This window comes from Stegostoma tigrinum, chromosome 26, assembly GCF_030684315.1.
Source record: "Stegostoma tigrinum isolate sSteTig4 chromosome 26, sSteTig4.hap1, whole genome shotgun sequence".
Lineage (NCBI taxonomy): Eukaryota > Metazoa > Chordata > Chondrichthyes > Orectolobiformes > Stegostomatidae > Stegostoma > Stegostoma tigrinum.
In genome coordinates, this window is record NC_081379.1 from 44,708,807 (window position 1) to 44,734,274 (window position 25,468).

Genomic DNA, 25,468 nt, shown 5'->3' on the forward strand with positions numbered 1-25,468 from the left:
TTCACTCCGAGGCCCCGGCGTTCGGTTCTTTCCGGCTCCGTCGCTGCGAGTCCCAGGTGTTCGACTTTTTCCGGCAAATGTCAGCTCCGCGGGTCTTGGCTGTTTTCTTAATGGTTTGGTTTTTACCTGTCGGGACTTGGAGCATCTGGTTGAAAAAGTTTCAGATTCCTTCTAGACGTGATGCTTCTGCGACCGCGATCTCTCCCAGGAAAACAGATGTTACTCTGAACCAGGTAAACTAACACAAAAGACCACTCGGCCTATCCAAACCCTGCTGGATTTCTGCAAGAGAAAATCAGCGGTTTCCAGTCATATTCCCACCCACTTTTCCCTGTACCTCCCAACCAATTTCTCTTCAACAGCACACCCAATTAACTTTTGAACTGAATTTGCTAAAACCGTCTTAAACTCAGGCAATATATTCCGTTAGAAATAGGAACAGAAGTAGACCATTTAGCCCCTCAAATCTACTTCATGTTTCCCCTAATAATTAAGAATGTATCAAGCTGAGCCTTACAAGGACTCCGCCTCCACAGCTCTCTGTGGCAAGGAGTTCCAAAGACTCACAACCCTCTGAGAAGAGAAATTCCTTCTCATCTGAGTCTTAAATTGGCACCCCTTCATTCCAGGACAATGCCCTTTGAACCTAGACTCTCTCATGAGGGAAGCATGGCCTCAGCATTTTACCATGTCAAGCTACCTAAGAATCCTAGCTATATGTTTCAATCAGATCACCTCTCATTCTTCTAAAATCCAGTGAGTAGAGTCTCAACCTGTTCAATTTTTGTTCATAAAACAAACCCTTCATACCAGAGATCATCCTAGTAAACCTTCCTTCAACTGCCTTCAATAATATCTTTCCTTACATAAGGGGACCAAAACTGCTCACAGTTCTCCAGATGTGGTCTCACCACCAGTTACAATAAGATTTCTTCATACTCTGATCCTCTTGAAATAAGGGCTAACATTCCATAAGCTCCCTGACTTTTGCTGCACCATGTGCTAACTTTCAGGGTTTTGTGCAAAATTACACCCAGGCCCTTGCATTTTCAGTATCCTCCCCTCCACTGCCTCCAGCCTTATTGTCACCCAACCCTGCACTGTCTGGTTCTGCCTGCTTCCCAAGATTCACAAGCTCAACTCCCTAGCTGACCCGTTGTCACCTCATGCTCCTGCCCCACCAAACTTATCTCTTCCTACTTCGACTCCATTCTCTCCCCTTTAGTCAAGGCACTACCCCCCATCACCGCCCCCCCCTTGACATCTAGGACACAAACCACGACCTCCACCTCTTTAGAAACTTCCAGTTCTGTAGCCCCCAGCACTTCACCTTTACGATGCAATTCGCATACACATCCATACCTCACAAGAATGGCCTACAGGCCCTCAGTTTTTTTCCTCTCCAACAGATCCACTCAAATGCCACCCACCCCATATCTTCCTGTGCCTTGCCGAGCTAGTCCTCATCCTCAATAACTTTTCCTTCAATTCGTCCCACTTGCTCCAAATCCAGGGGGTTTCCATGAGCACTCGCATGGGCCCCAGCTAAGCCTGCCTCTTTGCCCGTTATGTCAAACAGTCCCTCTTCAGTACTATACTGGTACTGTTCCCCAATTGTTCCACTATTACATCAATTGATGCTGCATCCTGCACCCAGGCTGAACTGGAGCAGTTTCTTCATTTCAAACATTTCTTCACTCAAATGGTAGTGAACTGGTGGAATTCTCTACCACAGAAGGCAGTGGAGATGAGGCTACTGCAAATTCAAGAAATAGATAGTTTTTCTTAGATTTTAAAAGCATACGGAGAAAACAGGAATAAGGCATTGAGATAAGAGGAGCAGGCTCCTCGTTTTTGACATGAAGAATGAATGAATCCTGTTTTCATCTGTTAAAATTGCCCACCAAAGGGCTGTTATGGTGCAGTGGTAGTGTCGCTGCCTGAGTCAGTTCACGTCCCAGAGATAGTGTGATCTGCAGATACTGGAGAATCCGAGATAACAAAGTGTGGAGCTGGATGAACACAGCAGGCCAAGCAGCATCTTAGGAGCACAAAAGCTGATGTTTCGGGCCTAGACCTTTCATCAGAAAAGGGGGATGGGGAGAGTGTTCTGAAATAAATAGGGAGAGAGGGGGAGGCAGACTGAAGATGGATACAGGAGAAGATAGGTGGAGAGGAGAGTATAGGTGGGGAGATAGGGAGGGGTTAGGTCAGTCCAGGGAGGACGGACAGGTCAAGGGGGCGGGATGAGGTTAATAGGTAGGAAATGGAGGTGTGGCTTGAGGTGGGAGGAGAGGATAGGTGAGAGGAAGATCTGGTTGGGGAGGCGGGCACGAGCTGGGCTGGCCACTAAAGACATTTTTTCATCCCCACCCTTGTCTGCCTTCCGGAGAGACCACTCTCTCTGGGACTCCCTTGTCCGCTCCACACTCCCTTCCAACCCCACCACACCTGGCACTTTCCGCTGCAACCGCAGGAAGTGTTACACTTGCCCCCACACTTCCTCCCTCACCCCCATCCCAGGCCCCAAGATGACTTTCCACATCAAGCAGATGTTCACCTGCACATTCGCCAATGTAGTATACTGCATCCGCTCTACCCGTTGTGGTTTCCTCTACATTTGAGAAACCAAGTGGAAGCTTGGGGACCGCTTTGCAGAACACCTACCCTCGGTTCACAATAAACAACTGCACCTCCCAGTCACGAACCATTTTAACTCCCCCTCCCATTCCTTAGACGACATGTCCATCATGGGCCTCCTGCAGTGCCACAATGATGCCACCCGAAGGTTGCAGGAACAGCAAATCATATTCCGCTTGGGAACCCTGCAGCCCAATGGTATCAATGTGGACTTCACAACCTTCAAAATCTCCCCTCCTGCCACTGCATCCCAAAACCAGCCCAGCTCGTCCCTGCCTCCCTAACCTGTTCTTCCTCTCACTTATCCCCTCCTCCCACCTCAAGTGGCACCTCCATTTCCTACCTACTAACCTCATCCTGCCCCCTTGACCTGCCTGTCCTCCCTGGACTGATCTATCCCCTCCCTACCTCCCCACCTATACTCTCCTCTCCACCTATCTTCTCCTGTATCCATCTTCGGTCTGCCTCCTCCTCTCTCCCTATTTATTTCGGAATCCTCTCCCCATACCCCTTTTCTGATGAAGGGTCTCAGCCCGAAACGTCAGCTTTTGTGCTCCTGAGATGCTGCTTGGCCTGCTGTGTTCATCCAGCTCCATACTTTGTTATCTCAGTTCAAGTCCCACCTGTTCCCGGGGTGTAATAAAACAATGATTAGATAGTGATGATTAGAAAATATCAAAAACTGCACACTATTCCAGGATTAACCCAGAATACCAAGATAATGCCAGTTTCTTTTCTTTGTAAACTGCACTCGTGCAATCCTGTTCTTTACCCATTCTTGCTCATCCAGTCATAGCCAGAGCGTCAGCTTCTCTTCCCACTTCTGCAACATCAGTTCTGGTGTCCCCCAGGGGTCTATTCATTGTATTCTACTTCAAATTCATATGCTGCTCTTGACAATAGCTTCCACAACAAGTGTCAGTTTTCACACACAGACTGATTACATTTAACTATTAAGACAGAAAGATTATTTTCACATTTATCCACGTGTTTACTCACTTTAGTACTTTTCTCAACTGTCTCTAAATTGCTACATTAGTCATCAGGTATATGAGCAGAAATTTCCTTCAGCTAAATATTGGAAGTGCAAAGCCATTTGTCTTTGGTCATCACCACAAATCTGTTCCCTAATCAGACTTTTACCTGGCAACTGATTGTGACTTTGGTGCTATTTTTGACCTTGTGATGAACTTTCAATCACATATTGATATAATCACCAAGATTACCTATATCAAATATGTACAGCATGACCTGGATCCATTCAAGCTGAGATAAACACTCACCTACATGTAGTTTTCTGTAGAAATGACAAAGGTAAGAATTAGAATTAGAATTAGAATCCCTACAGTGCGGAAACGGGCCCATCGGCCCAACAAGTCCACATTGACCATTGGAACATCCCTCCCAGACCCATCCCCCTATAACCCTGAACACTATGGGCAATTTAGCATGGTCAATCCCCCTAGCCCGCACATCTTTGGACTGTGGGAGGAAACCCACGCAGACACAGGGAGAATGTACAAACTCCACACAGACAATTGCCTGAGGCTGGAATTGAACCTGGGTCCCTGGTGCTGTGAGGCTGCAGTGCTAACCACTGAGCCACCGTGCCACTCTTTATGGGCTGTAGATATTTCACTTCATAAGATAAATTGGAATAATGGAAATTTGAACTGTTATGCTATGGAGAACAAACTAATCTTTGTTATATAACTTGAATTAAAGTTGTATTTTGTGGTCACTAATTTGCCAAACGAAGACATTTTCTTTGGAGATGGATTTTTGTACTTTTGTTTCTTTGAGAAAAAAGGAACAGCGAGTTTTGAGAAGATTTGTAGCTCAGGTTCCTCAGCAATAAACCCAAACAAACAGACAAAACGGGCTCAGAAACCATAACCACTCTCCCCTACATCAAAGACATTTCGGAAATGACTGCCAGACTACTCAGACCTCTTGGCATCAGGGTAGCCCACAAACCCACCAACACACTAAAACAGCAGCTAATGAACTTAAAAGACCCGATACAGACAACAAACAAAACAAACATCATCTACAAAATACCTTGCAAGAACTGTGACAAACACTACATTGGACAAACTGGCAGAAAGCTAGCCACCAGGATACATGAACATCAACTAGCCACAAAACGACATGACCCACTATCACTCGTATCCTTACATACAGTTTAGGAAGGACACCACATTGATTGGGACAACACATCCATCCTAGGACAAGCCAAACAGAGACACGCACAAGAATTCCTAGAAGCATGGCATTCCAACCGGAACTCCATCAACAAACACATTGATTTGGAGCCAATCTACCATCCCCTGAGAAAAAGAACAGGAAATGACATCATCAACCCAAGGAAACCTAACCAGATAAACAGAAAGCGGGACATAACACCAGCGCTTCGTCGGAGGCTCACTGATGATGTTACCTAGAATGGTGACGCAACGTCTGAAAACTAACCTTCCAGCTCAGCGAGCAAACTCATATCCAAAAAAGGAACAGCCCAGCAATTTGTGGATTGGTTTAAATATAGTTTATCATAAGCCAAAGGAGCAGATTAGACATAGTCATATGGAGACCTACAGCATGGAAACTTGCTTGAATGAGTGCAGCCCCATCAACACTCAAGAAGCTTGGCAACATTCAGGACAAAGCAGCCCGCTTGATTGCCGCCACATCCATAAGATCATAAGACCATAAGACATAGGAGTGGAAGTAAGGCCATTTGGCCCATCAAGTCCACTCTGCCATTTAAAGCATGGCTGATGGGCATTTCAACTCCACTTCCTGCACTCTCCCCGTAGCCCTTGATTCCTTCTGAGATCAAGAATTTGTTGATCTCTGCCTTGAAGGCATCCAACGTCCCGGCCTCTGCTGCACTCCGTGGCAATGAATTCCACAAGCCCACCACTCTCTGGCTGAAGAAATGTCGTCTCATTTCAGTTTTAAATTTACCTCCTCTAATTTTAAGGCTGTGCCCATGGGTCCTAGTCTCCCCGCCTAACGGAAACAACTTCCTATCGTCCACCCCTTCTAAGCCATACATTATCTTGTAAGTTTCTACTAGATCTCCCCTCAACCTTCTAAACTCTAATGAGTACAATCCCAGGATCCTTAATCGTTCATCATACGTTAAACCTACCATTCCAGGGATCATCCGTGTAAATCTCCGCTGGACACGCTCCAGGGCTAATATATCCTTCCTGAGGTGTGGGGCCCAAAATCGGACACCATATTCTAAATGGGGCCTAACTAGAGCTTTATAAAGCCTCAGAAGCACATCGCTGCTTTAATATTCCAACCCTCTTGAGATAAACGACAACATTACATTCGCTTTCTTAATCACGGACTCTACCTACGCGTTAACCTTTAGAGAATCCTGGACCAACACTCCCAGATGCCTTTGTACTTGTGTTTTGTGAATTTTTTCACCATTTAGAAAATAGTCCATGCCTGTATTCTTTTTTCCAAAGTGCAAAACCTCACATTTACTCACATTGAATTTCATCAGCCATTTCCTGGACCAATCTTCTAAACTGTCTAAATCTTTCTGCAGTTTCCCCACCTCCTCAGTACTACCTGCCTGTCCACCTATCTTTGTATCATTGGCAAACTTCGCCAGAATGCCCCCAGTCCCTTCATCCAGATCATTAATATATAAGGTGAACAGCTGCGGCCCAAACACTGAACCCTGCGGGACACCACTCGTCACTGGTTGCCATTCCGAAAAAGAGCCTTTTATCCCAACTCCACAAGCATCCACTCCCTCCACCACTGATGCTCAGTAGCAACATTGTGTACTATTTACGAGATGCACTGCAGAAATTCACCAAAGATCCTCAGACAGCTCCTTCTAAACCCATGGCCACTTCCATCTAGAAAGACAAGGGCAGCAGATACATGGGAACATCATCACCCTCAAATTCTCCTCCAAGTCACTCACCATTCTGACTTAGAAGTATGATGCCGTTCTTTCAATGTCGTTGGGTCTAAATCCTGAGATTCCCTCCCTAATGACATTGTGGGTCAAACCACTGGAGGTGGACTGCAGCGGTTCAAGAAGGCAGCTCACCACCACCTTCTCAAGGGAAACTAGAGACAGCAATAAATGCTGGCCAGCATGCGACACACACATCCCACAAATGAATAAATTGATAATAACAGACCCTTTGGTCCAATCAAACCATGCTGAACATAAACCCAAACTAAACTTGTTCCAAGATAATAAAATGTGAGGCTGGATGAACACAGCAGGCCAAGCAGCATCCCAGGAGCACAAAAGCTGACGTTTCGGGCCCAGACCCTTCACCAGCTCTCTGGTGAAGGGTCTGGGCCCGAAACGTCAGCTTTTGTGCTCCTGGGATGCTGCTTGGCCTGCTGTGTTCATCCAGCCTCACATTTTATTATCTTGGAATCTCCAGCATCTGCAGTTCCCATTATCTCTAAACTTGTTCCACCTGCCTGCTCCTGGCCCATATCCCTCCAAACCCTTTCTATTCATGCACTTATCTAAATGTCTTTTAAACATTGTAACTATGCCCACATTCACCACTTCCTCAGGAAGTTCATTCCACATACGAACCACCTTGTGTGTCAATAACTTGCCCGTCATATCTTTTTAAAAGCTCTCTCCTCTCACCTTAAAAATATACCCCTGGTCTTGAAAGCCCCCATCCTAGGGAAGAGAACACCAGTCAATAACTCTATACCTCTCATTATTTTATAAACCTCTATAAAATCACCTCTCAATCTTCTATGCTCCAGTGAAAAAGTACCAGTCTATCCAGCCTTAAAAGCTTGAAACAAGTGAGTTTACTCTCCTCTGAGTGGAGAATAAGTAACTCAAAGACTTTGCAAAATGGTAGAATTGCTGTCTCATGTGAAGACCTTGGTCCAACTGACAGACAATTTTTTTGAGAGTCACTTCATTTGACAACATATTATCACTGTCATCAAACAAAAAAAAAGTAACTATGAGAAAGTCACCCTATTCTATCCAGCTTTGATTGGAATCTGATCAACCAACTTTAGGCCTCTTTGCTGATGTTTTGCACCCACAATATTCCTGGGGAAAATGGTTTCTCTTGTCTATCCCATATGTGAATTAATGTCTGTGCATTTTGGATTTAGAAGGTATATAGTTTAATTTTGCACATTTATTTTGCCATGTTGGAGCATAAGTTTATCGAAATAAGGTATTTTTGTTCATTTATGGAATCTCATTGAGTTTAGACAGTGGTCACAGTCAGGCATTAAACAGATTAAATTCATAATATATCAGATTTGTGACGTTAATTGGAATAGTCAGACATGATTTCCAGTGCACTATTCCCACTAGAGTTGTGACAAGTATTCCAACATTTTCACATTCTATACCCACTCAGAATCATCCAAAACTCTACTGCCTGTGTCCTAACTTGCACCAAGCCCCAATCACCCATTACTGTTCTTACCGACTTACATTGGTTCCCAATTAAACATTGCTTTGACCTTTTATAATTCTCATCTTCACTTTTAAATACCTCACTCGCATGACCCTATTTCTGTAATCTCCATCCCTCTTAGATATCTGAACTCCACCAGTTCTAGCCTCTTGAACTTGGGCGATTTTGTTTGCTCCATAATTGGTGCCATGTTTTCAGCTGCCAAAGCTTAAGCTGTGACATTTTCTCCTTGAACTCTTTGCAGTACGGTGGCTCAGTGGTTAGCACTGCTGCCTCACAGCACCAGGGACCTCAGTTTGATTCCAACCTCAGGTGACTGTCTATGTGGAGTTTGCACATTCTCCCTGTATCTGCATGGGTTTCCTCTGGGTGCTCCAGTTTCATCCCACTGTCCAAAGATGTGCAGGCTAGATGGATTGGCTATGCCACATTTCTCTTAGTGTTCAGGGATGTGTAGATTAAGTGGGCTAAAGGGGGATGGGTCTGGGTGGGATGCTCTGAGGGTCGGTGTGGATTTGTTGGGCTGAAGGGCCTGTTTCCACACTGTAGGGATTTGATTTGATAAATGATATTAACTTCTGTGCATCCCTTCCTTCCTTTCAAGTGCATCTCAACCAAGATTTTAGCAATCTACCTAATGAAGACACTTTAAATTGGCATCATGTATTGTTTGATAACATATTGTACAATATAACGTAAACACGATTTGTTATTTCAGCAAAGTTATATTTTGAAAGATGGGAATTAACCTCGTAAACACTTTCTCCTTATTAACCACTGGTATATAATCTGAGATAATGTACATTGTGTCAATGTGAAGGGGCTACACGTAATAGATTATTGTTCTAATTATTGTTCTAATAATAAATATTATTTTCTTAAAATCTGTACATAATTATAAAAAATCTGGTGATAATTAGAACTAAATGCATTGAATGTGCAAAAGTTTTCCAGCCAGCTTCAAGGACATCGATCAGATGAGCCGATTGAGGAGTGGTAGATAGAATTCTATTTAGATAAAAGTGAGGTGCAGCAGCATTCTGGAAAGGCAAAACAGGGCAGGACTTAACTGTAAGATGCTGGGGAGTGTTGCAGAACAAGGAGACCTTGCAATGCAGGTTCATAGTTCCTTGAAAGTAGAGATTAGATTCTCTACAATGTGGAAACAGGCCGTTTGGTCCAACAAGTCCACACTACCCCTTGAATCATCCCACCCAGACACATTCCCCTATAACCTACACACCCCTGAAACTATGGACAATTTAGCATGGCTGATCCACCTAGCCTGCACATCTTTGGACTGTGGAAGGAAACTGGAGCACCCGGAGGAAATCCCTGCAAACATGGGGAGAATGTGCAAACTCCACACGAGACTGGAATTGAACCCATGTCCCTGGTGCTGTGAGGCTGCAGTGCTAACCACTGAACCACCATGCTGCCCTAGAGGCTTAGGTGGATGGCATTGTGAAGAAGCGTTTAGTATGTTTGCCTTGAATGGTCAGTGTATTGAGATTAGGAGTTGGGAGGTCATGTTGTGGCTAGACAGGACATTGGTTAGGCTAATTTTGGAATATTGCGAACAGTTCTGGTCTTCCTGCTCTGAGAAGGATGTTGTGAAACTTGAAATGGTTTAGAAAAGATTTACAAAGCTGTTAACAACAACAAAAACAGAAGTTGCTGGAATAGTTCAACAGTTCTGGCAGCATTTGTGAAAAGAAATCAGAGTTAATGCTTCAGGTTCTTTCTGAGGAAGGGTAATCGAACCCAAAATGTTAACTCTGATTTTTCTTCACAGATGCTGCCAGACCTGCGGAGCTTTTCCAGCAACTTCTGTTTTTGTTTCTGATTTACAGCATCCACAGTTCTTCCAGATTTTATTTACAAAGCTGTTGCCAGGGTTGGAGGGCTTGAACTATAGGGAGAGGCTGAAAAGTCTGGGGCTATTTTCCCTGGACCATTGGAGGCTGAGGGGTGACCTTATAGAAGTTTGTAAAATCATGAGGGGCATGGATAGGGTGAATAGCCAAGGTCTTTCCACCAGGGTAGGGAGTCTAAAACTACAGCGCGTTGGTTTAAGATGAGGGGGGGTAAAGATTTAAAAGGGACCTGAGGGGCAATTTTTTCACGCAGAGGATGGTGTGATGTACAGAATAAGCTGCTAGAGGAAGTAGTGGAGGCTGGTACAATGATGACATTTAAAAGTCATCGAAATGGGTACATGAATAGGAAAGGGTTAGAGGCTTTGTTGGCCAAATGGTACTAGATTAATTTAGGATATGTGGTTAGCATGACCAAGTTGGATCAAAGGGTCTGTTTCCATGTTGTATAGCATGATGACTGTAAGTTGATCTGAAGAGAAAACCTAGTGTTCCTAATGCTAGGTTCATAAATGATCTCATAAGAACTAACCTTGTTGTTTCAGGGCACTGTGAAGACACTGCAATCAAACGACGGCTGTTAATACTTAAGGTGAAGCATTGCAGCTTATAAAGTCTCATACTGTCATGCATATACTCATGTTCAGCAATAAATATTCAACAATTGGACTAAACCCATTTAATTGCGTATTTAAAAGCAAAATACTGCAGATGATGGAAATCTGAAACAAATGGAGGACACTAGAAAATCTCAGGTCTAGCAGGATCTATTGAGAAAGACACTGAGCTAATGTTTCAAATTTGGTATGACAATTTTTCAGAACATTCTGAAAAAGCCATACTAGACTTGAAATGTGTTTTTTTCCCTCTCTCTGGATGCTGATTATTTACTTCATTAGTCTTTGTGACACCTCATTTCATGCAAATTGGCTTTGAAGCATTTTGAGTGGCTGAAGGTTGCATTTATTTTCCTTGCTATTATTTTGTTGGATTCATCATGTCTGTGGAGTGGAGTGGGACCCCTTGGAAGATCAAAGCGAAAGATCTGCCAGATTAATTGCTGTATTGTAAAGTCTATTTTATTAAAGTTAGTGATGAAATTTAGTTTGGTCCATCATTCCTACCTTGGTTGGGGGTCAGTTAGCTCAGTTGACTGGATGGCAATGCAGAGAAACACCAATAGTGCGGGTTCAATACCTGCACCAGGTGAGGTCATCACCTCACCCAATGCATGGTGACTCTCAGACTAAATTTAGGACCAGTTGTCTCGCTCACCAATGAGAGCAATTTACAGACCCCTGGGACTATGGCAACTTTACCTTTTACTGGTTAGGTATGTCAGTTATAATTGGGTGACACTTTCAGAAAGGAAATACAACTGATACAAGTTATCATTTTCTCATTTGTTTCAGTAATTTTTCTTGGCCTGACTTCATAAAGAAACAACTTAGTTTATAGGGGTGAAGATTAGATGGATGAATGAGATGGCTGCTTGTTTTTACAAAGATCTGTTAATATTACAATCAGGTTGGAGTATTGGAACTCTGCAAGCAACACCTAAGATTTTATCATTGGAGACTGAAGGTAGTTTCCCTTTTCTGTGTTATTCGCTGTTGAATCATCTGGGTAGCGGACAACAAGGAAATTTGGAGGAGAGAACATGGCCTTATGACAATTCACCCAACTTGCGGAAGATCTGGGCCAGTACTGGACCCAAAACAGTCATAGCTACCTGTGTATAGTTAATAGTGTAGCCCTTAAAAATTGATCTAGTACTGACAAATTACTCCATTATGATTTAGCCAAAAAATATTGGCTATATTCAGATTCCTAAGCAATGACCAGGTGGCTGATCCAAACCCATTGATCATGTTATCCATGTACAACTGCCACACAGTTGATGATAAAACTGCAGTCATGACGTAGCCCATGGATTAGTTTCTCTTTGCTGACTGAAAACCATTGCCCTGTCTGTGTGTATGCGTGCAAACATAAGTTGAAGTGATTCCAGAACAGAGATCATTCACAAACCACAAAGGAAGTTCAGTACACAAGAATCTGAGTCAAAGTTTTATTAAATCTTTACTTTTTTGAAGGCGTGTGCTGTCTCTCTGATTCTTTAAACCCAGGTTTCTTGCACTACCATTAATACTTGTCACTGGCAACCCTTGAGTCATGACACCACAACGTCTTGATTCACTTTTCACACAAATCAAGTGCAGCCATGCTACAGTATGATGTCCAATTCCAACAGCCTGTCATAATGGTGACTGCACTTTGAAACAAATTAAAAATTAAAACTTTTCACATGAAGGTGGTTTGGCAAAACAAAAATCAATTCTTCAATGTCATGTCAGAATGGTGTCATCGACTTGTTCTGTTGAATCTGCCTGTCCGGCAAGTTTCTTCAAAGACCGTCGATAGCTTTCAGCCAATAGATCCAGACTAGCAGTATCAAGAATTTTGGAAACATTCTAAATTGAAAGAAAATAAAAGTATGTTTCATTTTCAATTTTAAGCATGTGTAACATGTACTGGCGAAACTGAAGAACTTTGTACAGTACTAGTCACCCATAATTAGGGAAAGATCTTAAGTGTGTTGGAAGCAGTCAAGAGAAGATTTACTCGACTAATAGCTGGAATGAATGGATTGACTTATGGAGGAAAGGCTAAACAAGTTAGGCCTATATCCTCTAGAAATTAGAGGTGTCAGAAATCACTGGGGAATTTATAATGAATTAATTAAATAAATCAGGAATAAAAATATAGTAAGGCAATCGTGACCAAGGACCCACTTAAAACCTGTCAGGTTCACTAGTATCCTTAGGGAAATTGTTACACAGCCTGGTCTGTGATCCCAGACTCTTTACTGCCCTCTGAAATGGTCCAAGAAGCCACTCACAGTTACATTTAGGCTTTCTCACTAAGGGGAAATAGGATTGGGCAATAAATATTGACCTTGCCAAGAATACCCACATCCCACAAATGAACAAAAAGGATCTTAGTAACCTTATTTTAACTACCATCTGTATTTTGGAGTTACACAATCTTGAAAATTTAAGTTAGATAGCAATATGCTGAAGATACTTAAACCTCTATTCCTGGCTTCTGAGTCCAGACTAAATGTAATTCTGAAAGCAGCAGCTTGGATAAGCCCTGAAGAGGGCCCTGTCCTGGTTACAAAGCTCGTCTTTGAAGTCAATGTTTGCCTCTCTAGAACACTGGTCAGTGGAAAGGATCTAGCACTGGGCTGCAAACCTTGAAACTAGACATCACTGTTGTTCAAAGTCAAAGACCAATCAATGTGACAAAAAGGATGTCTCATGTGACCAATTTGACCTAAACATAGAACCATGATTCAGCACGTCACCATTAAAAAAAATTCAAAAAACAAGTCAGAATCATTTGTAATTGTAAACACAAACTGGCGATGAACCGCTTGTAAAGTACTATTAAGTATTCCACATACCTGATACAACTCTTCTCCTTCCCTTAACCTGAGCAAGCTGACAATGGCCTGCTCGCTGTATGCTCTCACACTAGTGTTTTTGTCTTTTGTATTATCAAGCAAGGCTTTCAGAATCGGTTTGATTGTCTGAGGGTCAAGTGGGTTTGAAGTTTCTTTATTCACCAACCAGATCATTTTCTCTGCAACTAATTTCAGGTCACTCGATGAATTCTGTAAATTCTGTATGTTGAGAATTAGTGAGTAATGTACAAGATCAACAGAGTAATAAAAGAGACAGAAAACCATTTCACACTACTTTTATTTATACTACCTTTGATATTCCATAACGGTCTATTCTTAGCTTCCTTTTTCCATTTGCATGCTGCCCCTTGGTGACAGCATTCCAAATTAGTTGGTTTTCTCATATATGCTGACCCAACCTACCCATCACAATTTCTCATGGCTTCTCCACCATCTCTATGGTGTCATATTGCTTGTCTGATATCCAGGAAGAGATAAGCAAAAATTTCCTCCAACTGAGTATAGGGAAAACCAAAACCATTGAATTTGATCCTTTTCATAATCACTGTTCCTAAGAAACTGTCTGAGCTGAACCAGACAAGCACTGTGATATATGACCTCAAAGTAAACTTGTGAGCAAAGTTACACTTACTAGGCTACCTACTTTCACCTCCACAGCATCATTCAACTTTGTCCCTGCCTCAGTTCATCTGCTGTTAAAAATATCATTCATGCCTCTGTTACCACTGTACTCAATTATTTTGTTGCACTTCTGGTTGGTCTTGGGTTCTAATTTGAGTAAACTTTGGATCACTGAAAATTCACAGGATTTCCCATTCAGCCATGACCCTTGTGCTTGCTGACCAGTACTGGTTCCCAGTTAAGGATTATCTTGCTTTTAAAATTCTCATCCCTGTTTTGAAATCCCTGTGTGGCCTCACCTCTTGTGTTTTTCTCTGATTCTAGCCTCTCTCAGCGCCCTCAATTGTTACAGACTTGCCTTCAGCCAACACAGGCAAATTTCTAAAATTAACTCCCTCACCCCTTGCTTCGTTATCATTTTTCCTTCCTTTAAAGATTGTTCTTCAAACCTACATTTTGGACCATGTCAATGTCAAAACTGTATTTAAATACTTGGCTACTTCCATGTGCCCATTCCAGCTACTGTGAAATTAGTCCTGTTCAATCTAATATTAATAGCAACCCCACTGAATAATTTTCTGATTAGCTGTATTTAGGCTTACCTTTACCAGCAATGAGACGAGTTTTGGAGACACTGTTCCACCCTCAGCCTGAACTTGATGTTTCATCAGGAAGCCCATGGCTCGGATTCCACTTGTGGCGATGGGAATCTATGGCATAAAACAAAATGACGTTATGTTTTCAGTTTTGTGATGAGATGAATATTAAATCTCTCAGTCTCAAGATACTGCTGAAACCACACCAGCAGTGTTCCCTAGGGTTTTTAAACTGCCTTGTCCACTGTATGATTAAGAAAATCTAGGTGCTTACTATAGTGAACTGCAACATGTAAAAATAAAAGATGTGCACTTCTAAAGTAAGAAGCTGTAAACAAATATTTCATTAACCTATTTTGGAAAGTAAGAAACACCTCACATCCATGGAAGCCACTGATCTCATTTCCTGGCTGCGAACAGCCAGAAAATGCAAACAGACTCAGGCAAGGAGGTTTTTTTTTGGAACAGGAGAAGCTGTGAATTCAAACAGACAGAGAGATAGAGCTGTGAATGAAGAGCACCTGGTCCCATCCATTCCACCATCAAACCCATCCTTACAAACCAAGAAACCTTTTAACCGAGACAAGAAATTCAAAAGGATAGTTAGAGGCTACCCAAAGTCAAATGGAAGGCAACACACTGATGTGGGATAATGATAAATGTTCTTTTACATGATGAAATTGCAGGAGTATGTTTATACCAATAACTGGTACCTTACCCGGAAATAAAACAGTTTAGCAATTGATTTCTACTGTTTCCTCAGCAAGGGTTTGCTTGGTCCATCATGAGGAAACCGTAACTATCTAGTCCAGATCCCAAAGTGAACCTATCAGATTATACGCAGGCCTGAGCGCATTGATTTACAATCTAAGATGCTCTTTATCTGCTTCTGAACTGACTGTCACTACTTATTCCGAGTAGCTCCGACAGGCCTCGACTTGTAACAGATATTACTGGCCAAGAACATCTTTCAAATGATGAGATGTCAGAACAAATCCTTCAGCTGTTTTGGAAACGCATTTCACAGAATGAGAAGTTATGCAATATTGGGAGACGTAGGTGTTTAGTAATCAGTTGCCAGAGAGGATTTGTTGGTCTCAAATGTAAATCCTAAAGCCAGTACAGATTGATTATCTCAATATTGTTAAATGTAGCTAAGGGCCATGTTCAAAGGCTTGGTATTTCTACTGCTAGTTAAATTCTGGATCATAGGGAACAGGATTTAAAGTAAATGTACTTAAGACAGTGCAATTAATAATAATGTGAATTAGGTGGCGAAAGGCCGAGAGAACTTGACAAAGTTACAATCAATGGGGAAGTGATACCGAGCAACCTGATAGAGCTTTAGCCGACAGTCCCTGGGTCCTGATGGACTTCATCGTAAGGTCTTTAAAAAAGGTGCTGAGTGAGGTGGTAGATGCACTTGTGTTTATTTTCTGAAATTCACCAGGTTCTGAAAAGGTTCAATCAGATTTGAAAAACAGCAAGTATCACTCCTCTGTTCAACAAAGGAAGCAGAAACCAGGAAATGTGAGGAGGGTATTAGAGTCGGATTTAGCTGGGCACTTAGGAAAAAAAGCAAGTTAATCAGGAAGAGTCAGCGTGGTTTTGTGAAATCACATTTAACTAGCATATTAAAGGAATATTATGCACTATGGATAAAGAATACTTTGTGCAGTACTTTGATTTCCAGGAGGTATTTGACAAGGTGCTACTAAAAGATTTGCGCAAAACAAGAATTCATGTTGCCTGGAACATCATTTGCATGGATAGTAGACTGGCTGGCAGAAAACAGACAGTATGTATTAACAATTCTTTTTCTGATTGACAAGATGAGACAAATGCAGCCCTGCAGGGGTCTGCCCTGGAGCCAAGTCCTGAGATAGGGAGGGTACATCAGGGCGACTACTATGCTCGGGGGAGGGGGGGGGGTTGCTACAGGTTTGGGCCCTGAGCCAGGAGCAGCACCGGGGTCCATCATTTCTGACCCTGACTCAGGCTGGGGCGTTAGCTTTATACCATTTATAACACCGCCTTAGATGACAGGAGTGAAGGCATGGTCACCTGAAGATGACACAAAGATAGGTAGGAAATATACAGTGAAGACAGCACAATGAGGTTCCAGGTGGCTATAGATCGATTGAGTGAGTGGGCAAAAATCTGGCAGCTGGAATTTAAGGTGGGAAAACGTGATGTTGATCACTTTGACAGGAAGAATGAAAAGTGGAGTATTACTTAAACAAGTAAAAATTGCAGAATTGTCAGGTGCAGCAGGATCTAAAGGTCATAGTGTAGAGGCAGATAAAGTTAGTATGCAGGTACAGCAAATAAGTTGGCCAATGGAATTCTATTCTTTATTGCAATGGCCAATGAACAGATTGGGCAGAAGATACAAAAGTTTAGAAACATGTATCAACAGATTCAAGAACAGCTTCTTCCCCACTGTTATCAGATTTATGAATAGGCTTCTCATATATTAGAGTTGATCGTTCTCTGCACCTTCTCTGTAGCTGTAACCCTGTAGTCTACATTCTGTTCTATTACCTTGATGTACTTATGTAAGGTATGATTTGTCTGGTTAGCACGGAAAATGATACTTTTCACTGTATCTCAGTACATGTGATAAGAATAAATCAAATCAGAAAGTTATGTACATATTATGTTTTAGTCATACAAGGCATCGAGAAGGCCGCATCTTGAGTACAATGTGTTGTTTTAGACTCCTTCAACAAGATGTAAATATGTTGGATGTAGTTCACAGGTTTGCTGGATTGATACTTGGAATGAGTGGTTTGTCTTATGAGGATACGTTGGTCAGACTAAGTACGTTTCCACTAGAATTTAGAAGAGCAAGGACTGACTTAATTGAAGATTCTGAGTAGTCTTGACAAGATGGATGTAGAAAAGCTGTTTCCTCTTGTGGGTGAATCCACAATTAGGGACACTATTTAAAAATTGCGTCTCACCCGTTTTGGACAAAGGCAAGAATTATTTTCTTTGAAGGTTGTGTGAACTTGGAACCATTTGCATCAGAAGGTGATAGAAACAGGGTTATTAAATATTTTGATGTGGAGTCAGTTTTATTCCCTTGCATAAAAAGAATCTGAGGTCACGAGATGGGAATGTGGAGTTCAAAACACAAGCAAATCAGCTGTGATAGTACTTATTGGCAGAGCAGGTGTGTGGGACTTAATGGCTTACATCAGTCCCTAAATCATTTGTTTGTGCATCTACTTTCCACTAGCAAAAAGGAACTTTATCAGATTTAAAATTCAACTGTTATTGCTGGAGTGACAGTGTAACATATTGAGCTAGAATTGGAGACTAAATATTTTTCATACAAATGCTTTTACAAGATAGGTAATCGGGTGACATTGTCATGTGATCAAGACTCAGTTATCAGCTTTTAAATAATTATATATTTTAAATTTTGCACTATTTGGGAGAAGTTCAAGTTCGGGTGCGCTAATTTCTGGATGATTTACACTTGCAAAAAATGTCTTAAGCTGTGATTACTCAAGCTTGTGGTAGAATAGGAATATGTTAGATACAGGAGATGGAGTGTTTCTGGAAGACACATATCAACAGTTCATTCCCTCCAAAGTGAGAAAACGTGACAAAGAATAAGTTAGAAGTGTACTGCCATCCCATTGGGGTTGGAAGGGAAACATGAAGTAAGTGCAGGCCAGAGAATATTTGGTAAGTGTTTCTGAAACTGAAAACTTGATTTATAAGTAAGAATTTGAGGGAGTGCAGTCAAAGGCAATATTATTCTGCCCCGCAAAAAATGTTGCCAAATTGCAGAAACAATGATTGTGGAAGATTCTATAGGGAGAAGTTAAATTTTCCCCATGTCTCGGCAACCTTCTTGGTAAACAGCTCTTGTTTCTTTAAAGCCAGTGATCGCTGACTGAACATTGAATACACAACTGATTCAGCAATTCACAAGCAGATCAGGGCGGCCCACAACAAGCACTCACTTAAAATAAATTCTCATCCTGGTGATCAAATGCCCCCTATTACTTTGTCCCTCCTCGTTTCCATAATGTCCTTCAGATCTACAATCCATTAAGGGCTCTGCATTCTTCTACACTCTCCCGCATTCATGTTTCCTATATCACATCAGCTTGTCTTCTGGCTGCACTCTGAATATGCCTCCCAAAGATTCATCCACCCCTCTCCTCATTTAAGGCATTCCTCAAAGAGTAACTTCCTTGAAGAAGCAATTGGTGACCTTTCCAAAAGTTTCCTTCCTAGCCTTGGTGCCCATTTCCGTCTCATCATGCTCTTGGGGAGAAACTTTGGGATGTTTTACTATAATAAAGTTGCAAGTTGCAAGTGTTAGTTTGTAACTTTAAAATTGACAAAAAAGCAGAAAGATTTGAAAGCATATCAGTCAGACATCATGGATCACAAGGGAATCATGATGTAGGAAAGACCAAGATTTGAATCTTTCAACGCAGATTTTACATTGCAAGTCCACTGAGTGTTAACATACGCCGAGATGGGGACTTCAGTGCAGAGCGGAGCAACTGCTCCACGGTCAGACTTGGACTCGTTTCTCAGACTCCCTTTTAGGAGGATAGAGGAAATCCCAAAGGATTACCACAGTGGCAGGGAGTTACCCTAGAGCCCAGTCCACAGTTCCTCATTCAATAGTAACAAAGAATTAGACTTAATCAGGCCTTTTTTTGGTTTGTGGAACTTTGCTGCATAACTGATGGCAATTAATCACTAAACCAATGATGTACCATAAATCTCAGTCCCTTGAGCATCCCTAATTTTAATGGTTTCATCAAGGATGGCTGTGCCATCAGCTACCTCATCGCTAAGGTCTGGAATTCTCTCCTTTCTGCCTCCTATTCCTCTTTTAAGAGGCTCCTTAAAACACACCTCTGCGACCCAAGTTTCAGAGCATCTACCTAATATCATATCTGGTTTTAGGAGTATGGGGCATAGGTTCGTGGACAATTTACAAGAGTTAATCCAGAATAAGATAGCTTGAAAAATAAAATCAGATAGAAGACAAAACAGAGAAATTGCCAACTATGGAATCTAAATTTTTATTAATGTACAGAACACGCAATTGGGGAACCAGAATACTTTCAGGAAACAGAAAAAAAAAATGACGTAATGGCAATAACTGAAACGTCTCTGTGGCTGGGTCACAATTAGGAAGTAAATAGTTCTGAGTATAATAGTTGGGCAGGAAAGGAGAATGGATGGTGTGATTACATTAATTGGAGATTCCATCACTGCACTAAAGTAATGTAAATTGGAATTAGCTAGCGAACAATAAACATAGACATCGTGGAGGTTTGTTACAAGTTGCAAACAATACATAGGAAATGGAAAATGAACAATTTTGACTAATGAAAGATTCATGTGTTGACAAAAAAAAGTTATAATTGACAAATTTAATAAGCCAAAATCTGACTGGGATATGGAAAGTGCAATGAAAATGGAATGGTTATTTCTGTAATTTTTTCAGAACTGCTCAGCCAAGCTGCCTTGCTCTGGATTAACAAGGTAAGCCAAGTAGATTCCCTAAAATGTTGTTGAGGGGGTGAATAACTGTTATAATTAAGCCCAGCTCAAGAAAAGAAAAAATTACAAAATCAAATGGAAAATTATTTTTAGATGAGGAGAAATCTTATCCAGGTGAAACTCGAAGGAAAAACTGTATATCGACCAACAATGGTAAGTATTTAAACAAGGAGTTGGAAAAAGGGATAAATCTAAGCGCATCAAAAACAAAATGAACGTCAGATTAAAACAGTGTGACTTGATCAAAATTTAAACTAAATAAATTAGTACTGATAGGACACAATAGTGTAACACAGGAAACTTCACAAGGAGAAATTTAAAACGCTAATAACATAAAACAACAAAAACTTTAAAAAATGGACAGGAAAATTACATATGATACACAATAATTACACAGAGCACTGTATCACGTATTCCAGAAGAAAAAAGGGAAGGGAGTAAAGAAATATCAAGATTTTAAATGAGGAACAGAAGGCCTTGAACGTCCAGATACACAAGTTATTAAAAATTAGCATTGTAAGGAGCTAAATCTAAATGGAAAACAGTATCTTTGAAATTATATCTAGAGGAATTTAATAAGCAGCAAAATATCATTTTGAATTGTAATAGACACGCAATTAGAAGTGTGTGTATGGATTTTCATCACCATAATTAAATAAAAATAAGCAAATCAATGGGGAATATTCACTGATGATAACAGAAGAATAATTTGGGTTTTCTTCACATTACAGAAGCTTCCAAGATGAACTGATTGGGTCGAAGAGCATTTAACAAGCAAGGAAGAAAGAAGCAGTGCTGCTTACCCGGTCTGCTGTAGCACTGGCAATAATCATGTCCAGTACGCTCGTGTTGTACTCAGGTGTGCAGAGCTTGCTTGGGGCCACTTTCATTGCAACTGAGAGTGCTACACTTCGTCCATGTCTCACCATCCAATCAATACCTGACACATCAGCTGCAAAGCAAAATTGTAATGTCAACAATTTGACTCTCAGAACAGGTAACTGTGCTTAGCAGAAATAGCTTTTGTTGACTTTATAGCTTTCAGAAAAGCAGCATCTGGGATACAGGACCTTTATAAACACAGTATTATGTTTGACTTTAAATTGGGTATTCAGTTCAGTGGCATTCATGATCTGTCCAAAGATATGGTATATCAATGTTTACAGCTTGTTTCAATCTAGGACAGGACTTAATTTTTCCCCCCAATTTACCCTTTAATAAGGTCGTGAACATCACTTGCTAAGCCAATTTGCCCATCCCGCATTGTTCTCAGACTGACTGGCTTATTGTAGATATGGAATTACATGACAGCCAAGCCAGATAAGGTCTATAGATTTTGTTAATGACAGTAGTAAGGCAGGTGGGTTTTTATGATAATAGATAATTTTACGTTTGGTGTTGCTGAATGTGGATTTAAATTGCAGTTTCTATTAACTGAATTTAAATTTCACCTGCTGGTTTTCTGGAATTTGAACTTGAGAACATTATTAAGCTAGTGATGAAACTATGAGATCGCCACGTCCTTTTAGTTGTATCATCTGTTCAAATATGGCCCATGTTCATTCACAAAGAAACATGGACATAAGAGCTGTTTCCAGAGGGCAGGTGACAATGTCTGCCCTTCACATTCAAAGGATGTGGGAGGAACAAAGGAGACCTTAGGAAAAATGGAGTCGGTGGGGATGGTGGGAAGATCTCTGCACTGTTTAGATTTACATCAAGCACAAAGGAAGATGGCTGTGGTTGCTCAAAGTCCATAACCTCATCCCAGGACATCTGTGCAGGAGTTTCTCAGTCCTGTATTCTCCTTTGCCCAACCATTTTCAGCTGCTTTCGACATGACCATGCCTCTATCATAAACTCAGAAGTGGGAATGACATTTCTGAACTCCCCCTCACCCAGCTTCAAGGGGTGGTGGGGATGGTAGCTTATTATTGACCAGTAATACTTGATGTGACTTTTCTTCAATTTGATAGCCAAGATTGTTTTTGCCTACATCTGAAGCTTGCAACTGAACGCTGTGGCATGTCAGTCCCCGAGTACAATGGTTGTCACAAATGGTGACTAGAGCTTTAAAACAACCAGTACTGAGTGGCTATATGCAGACCTCTAACTCTTGCTATTTTCATACGTAAATCCTAAACTCAAATTCCCTCCCTAAACCTCCACACTTCTCGTGTACTTGGTTATACCATACTTATTACAGAGACCTGAAAGCTGTACTCTTAAAATTGGGACACTAGACAGGATGCAGAGAAGATTTTAAAGGAGCCAGCAAAACATGTGTATTAGTATGAAGAAAGGACATTTTGTCCTCTCTTGGAAAATGTAGGCAAAGTGCCTTATTTATTGAGGATGTTTAGAAGTTATCAAAAATAAGCCTAGGATATTTTTCTGCTTTAAGTCTACGTTCAGATATACATAGGTTAAAGTAAAGTCAGCGTAGTACACAGGCTGGCTGAAGAAAGCGTTTGAGATACTTGTCTCTATTCGTCAGTGCATTGAGATAGGATATCATTCTGCAGCTGTGCAGGACTTTGGATTGGCCACTTTTGGAATACTATGTTCAGTTCTCGTCTCCCTGCTATAGGAAAGATGTTGTTAAACTTGAAAGGGTACAGAGAAGATTTACAAGGACGTTGCCTGGATTGGAAGGTTTGAGCTATGGAGAGAGGCTGAATAGACTAGGACTATTTTCCCTGGAGCGTCTGAGGCAGAGGGGTGACTTTGTAGAGGTTTATAAAATCATGAGGAGCATGGATGGGTGAACAGCCAAGGCCTTTTTCCTAGTCAAGGGATGTCCGAAACTACAGGGCATAGGCTTAAGGTGACAGGGGAAAAGATTGAAAAAGGGACCCGAGAGGTAACATTTTTCACACAGGGGGTGCATGTATGAAACAAGCTGTGAGAGGAAGTGGCGGAAGCTGGCGTAATCGCAACAGTTAGAAGGCATCTGGGTGAGTATATGAATGGGAAGGAATTAGACGGCTATGGGTCAAATTCTGGCAAATGGGACTAGATCAGATGAGGATATCTGGTCAGCATGGATAAATTGGACCGAAGGGACGGTTTCTGTGGATAATGACTATTACCGAATGACATACACACAAATACCCTTTCCAGACCGACTTTGGTCTTGCTGGTGGAACACAATAACTTTAAATAGTGACAGAATTGACCCCTCAATGTTTCTGCGAGAAATGAAAATACTTTCTTCACATTTAGCCTGTCAAAGTCCACCAGTTGATTAGACCGCAACTTCCTTTCTTACCCTGAGAAGAAACAGCCCCAGTTCGCAGCCTGACAAAATAAGCACCGTGTTCTTGTTTCATTCATGAATGTTTTTTTAAGCACCCTCTCCAATAACTCTATACTTGTTTTTATAATAGATACCAGAACTGTGTACACTTATCCAGTGTAGTCTGACCAATACTCAGATTACACTATTGCGGTAATGTCACTTATTACTTACCCAAAAGGTGACTTTTTAGAATAATACTGAGTTCATCATCTGGCAAGTATGCACACAACTCTCCTAAACAACCAGCTGAAGCCATGCGTGTTGCATCCTGAGAGGAAGAGACAGCCATTAGTGTTTCACATAAGGAACTGTTAAAAAAAAAATCAATTGCTGGTTACTCAGTCAGCATCAACAGAGCACGTGATTTGTCATATTTCTCACCCTGTGTAATGCGATTTGCTGTGCAGGTCAAATTACTTTGTGAAACTGACTCTGAGACCACACAAGTATTACTCTCATGCTAGAGTAAATTACTCTAATTTTACAGTAATGAGAGAATTTAAATGAGTGAATATACTGTTTCCAAACCTCATCATGTCCCAACATTCCCAACAACAGAGTGGTAATGCTTCTCCGGATTGTTTCGTCTACCTTGGCACCAGCCCCCTGAATAACAAAACGCAGTGCCTGAAGCAGTGTCTCTCTGAAAACAGAAATAAAATTTGTAATAATGCAGACCAGGTGAACTTTAGAAAGAAAACCTTCTCTGTAAACACTTTCATTCAGATACTTTGAAGATATGTAAGCTTTGAATAAAAAGGATGCCAGTGGTTCCAATGTCCTTCACTCGGAGACAGCAAACAAAATGCTCTTATGCAAGGGCTCAAATGTAACAAATTATCAGTACGATAACTAGGTGGTCTTCCTCATCTTTTATATGTCACTGCTCAAGCAAATAAATAGACTGTCACCTAACCATGCAGCATCCTTTAGGAACTTTGCAACTTACAGCCATGTAAATCCGCAATCCATATGGTAATCTCACAGTCTCAATGTATTTACGCACCATGATTCAGATGATTACAAACTTCGATTATTTTACAATTTCTCCAACACACTCCTTTCTTCATTGTACAGATATGCTCCCATGTTTGGCAAACATTAAAATTGATATTGGCAAACATTAAAATTGATATTGGCATACATTAAGATTGATATTGGCATACATTAAGATTGATAAGTCCCCAGGGCCAGACCAGATTTATCCTAGGTTGCTCTGGGAAGCAAGAAAGGAGGTTGCTGAGCCGCTGGCGAAGATCTTTGCTTCCTCATTCTCCATGGGAGTCGTACCGGAAGATTGGAGGGAGGCAAATGTTGTTCCTCTTTTCAAGAAAGGGAATAGGGAAATCTCTGGAAATTACAAACCAGTACATCTGTGGTCAGCAAGGTTTTGGAAAGAATTCTGAGGGATACGATTTATAACTATTTGGAAAAGCATAGCGTGATTAAAGCGAGTTAGCATGGCTTTGAGAGGGGCAGGTCATGCCTTATAAATCTTAGAGTTCTTTGAGGAGGTCACGAGTCAGGTTGACGAGGGTCGAGCAGTGGATGTGGTGTACATGGACTTCAGCAAGGCATTTGATAAGGTTCCCCACGGCAGGCTCATTTATAAAATTAGGAGGTATGAGATACAGGGTGATTTGGCTGTCTGGATTCAGAATTGGTTGGCTGGAGGAAGAGAGTGGTTGTAGATGTATTCTGCCTGGAGGTCAGTGCTGAGTGGTGTCCCGCAGGGCTCTGTTCTTGGGCCTCTGCTCTTTGTAGTTTTTATAAATATGACTTGGATGAGGAGGTTGAGGGGTGGGTTAGTATGTTTGCAGATGACACAAAGGTTGGAGGTGCCATTGACAGTATCGAGGGCTATTGCAGGCTTCAGCGAGACATTGACAGTATGCAGAGCTGGGCTGAGAAATGGCAGATGGAGTTCAACCTGGATAAAT

General features: G+C 41.4%; 1 protein-coding gene and 1 long non-coding RNA gene across 2 annotated transcripts in view; one reads left to right on the forward strand and one right to left on the reverse strand.

Annotated features, from left to right (window-relative positions):
• Nucleotides 1-64: 64 nt before the first annotated feature.
• Nucleotides 65-21,218, forward strand: LOC125464001 (uncharacterized). The gene is made up of 3 exons (XR_007249956.2): nt 65-233; nt 10,519-10,565; nt 20,959-21,218. It is a non-coding gene; the product is annotated as an uncharacterized LOC125464001 (long non-coding RNA).
• The window catches only part of gcn1 (GCN1 activator of EIF2AK4), a 131,639-nt gene continuing 118,201 nt past the window's right edge, over nt 12,031-25,468 (reverse strand). Inside the window, exons 53-58 of the mRNA XM_048555900.2 lie at nt 24,057-24,171; nt 23,700-23,796; nt 21,031-21,179; nt 14,687-14,794; nt 13,443-13,661; nt 12,031-12,447 (exon numbers count right to left, since the gene is read on the reverse strand). Of these exons, the coding sequence (XP_048411857.2) occupies nt 12,322-12,447; nt 13,443-13,661; nt 14,687-14,794; nt 21,031-21,179; nt 23,700-23,796; nt 24,057-24,171 (814 nt within the window). The 3' untranslated portion in view covers nt 12,031-12,321. The remainder of the gene's footprint in view (nt 12,448-13,442; nt 13,662-14,686; nt 14,795-21,030; nt 21,180-23,699; nt 23,797-24,056; nt 24,172-25,468) is intronic.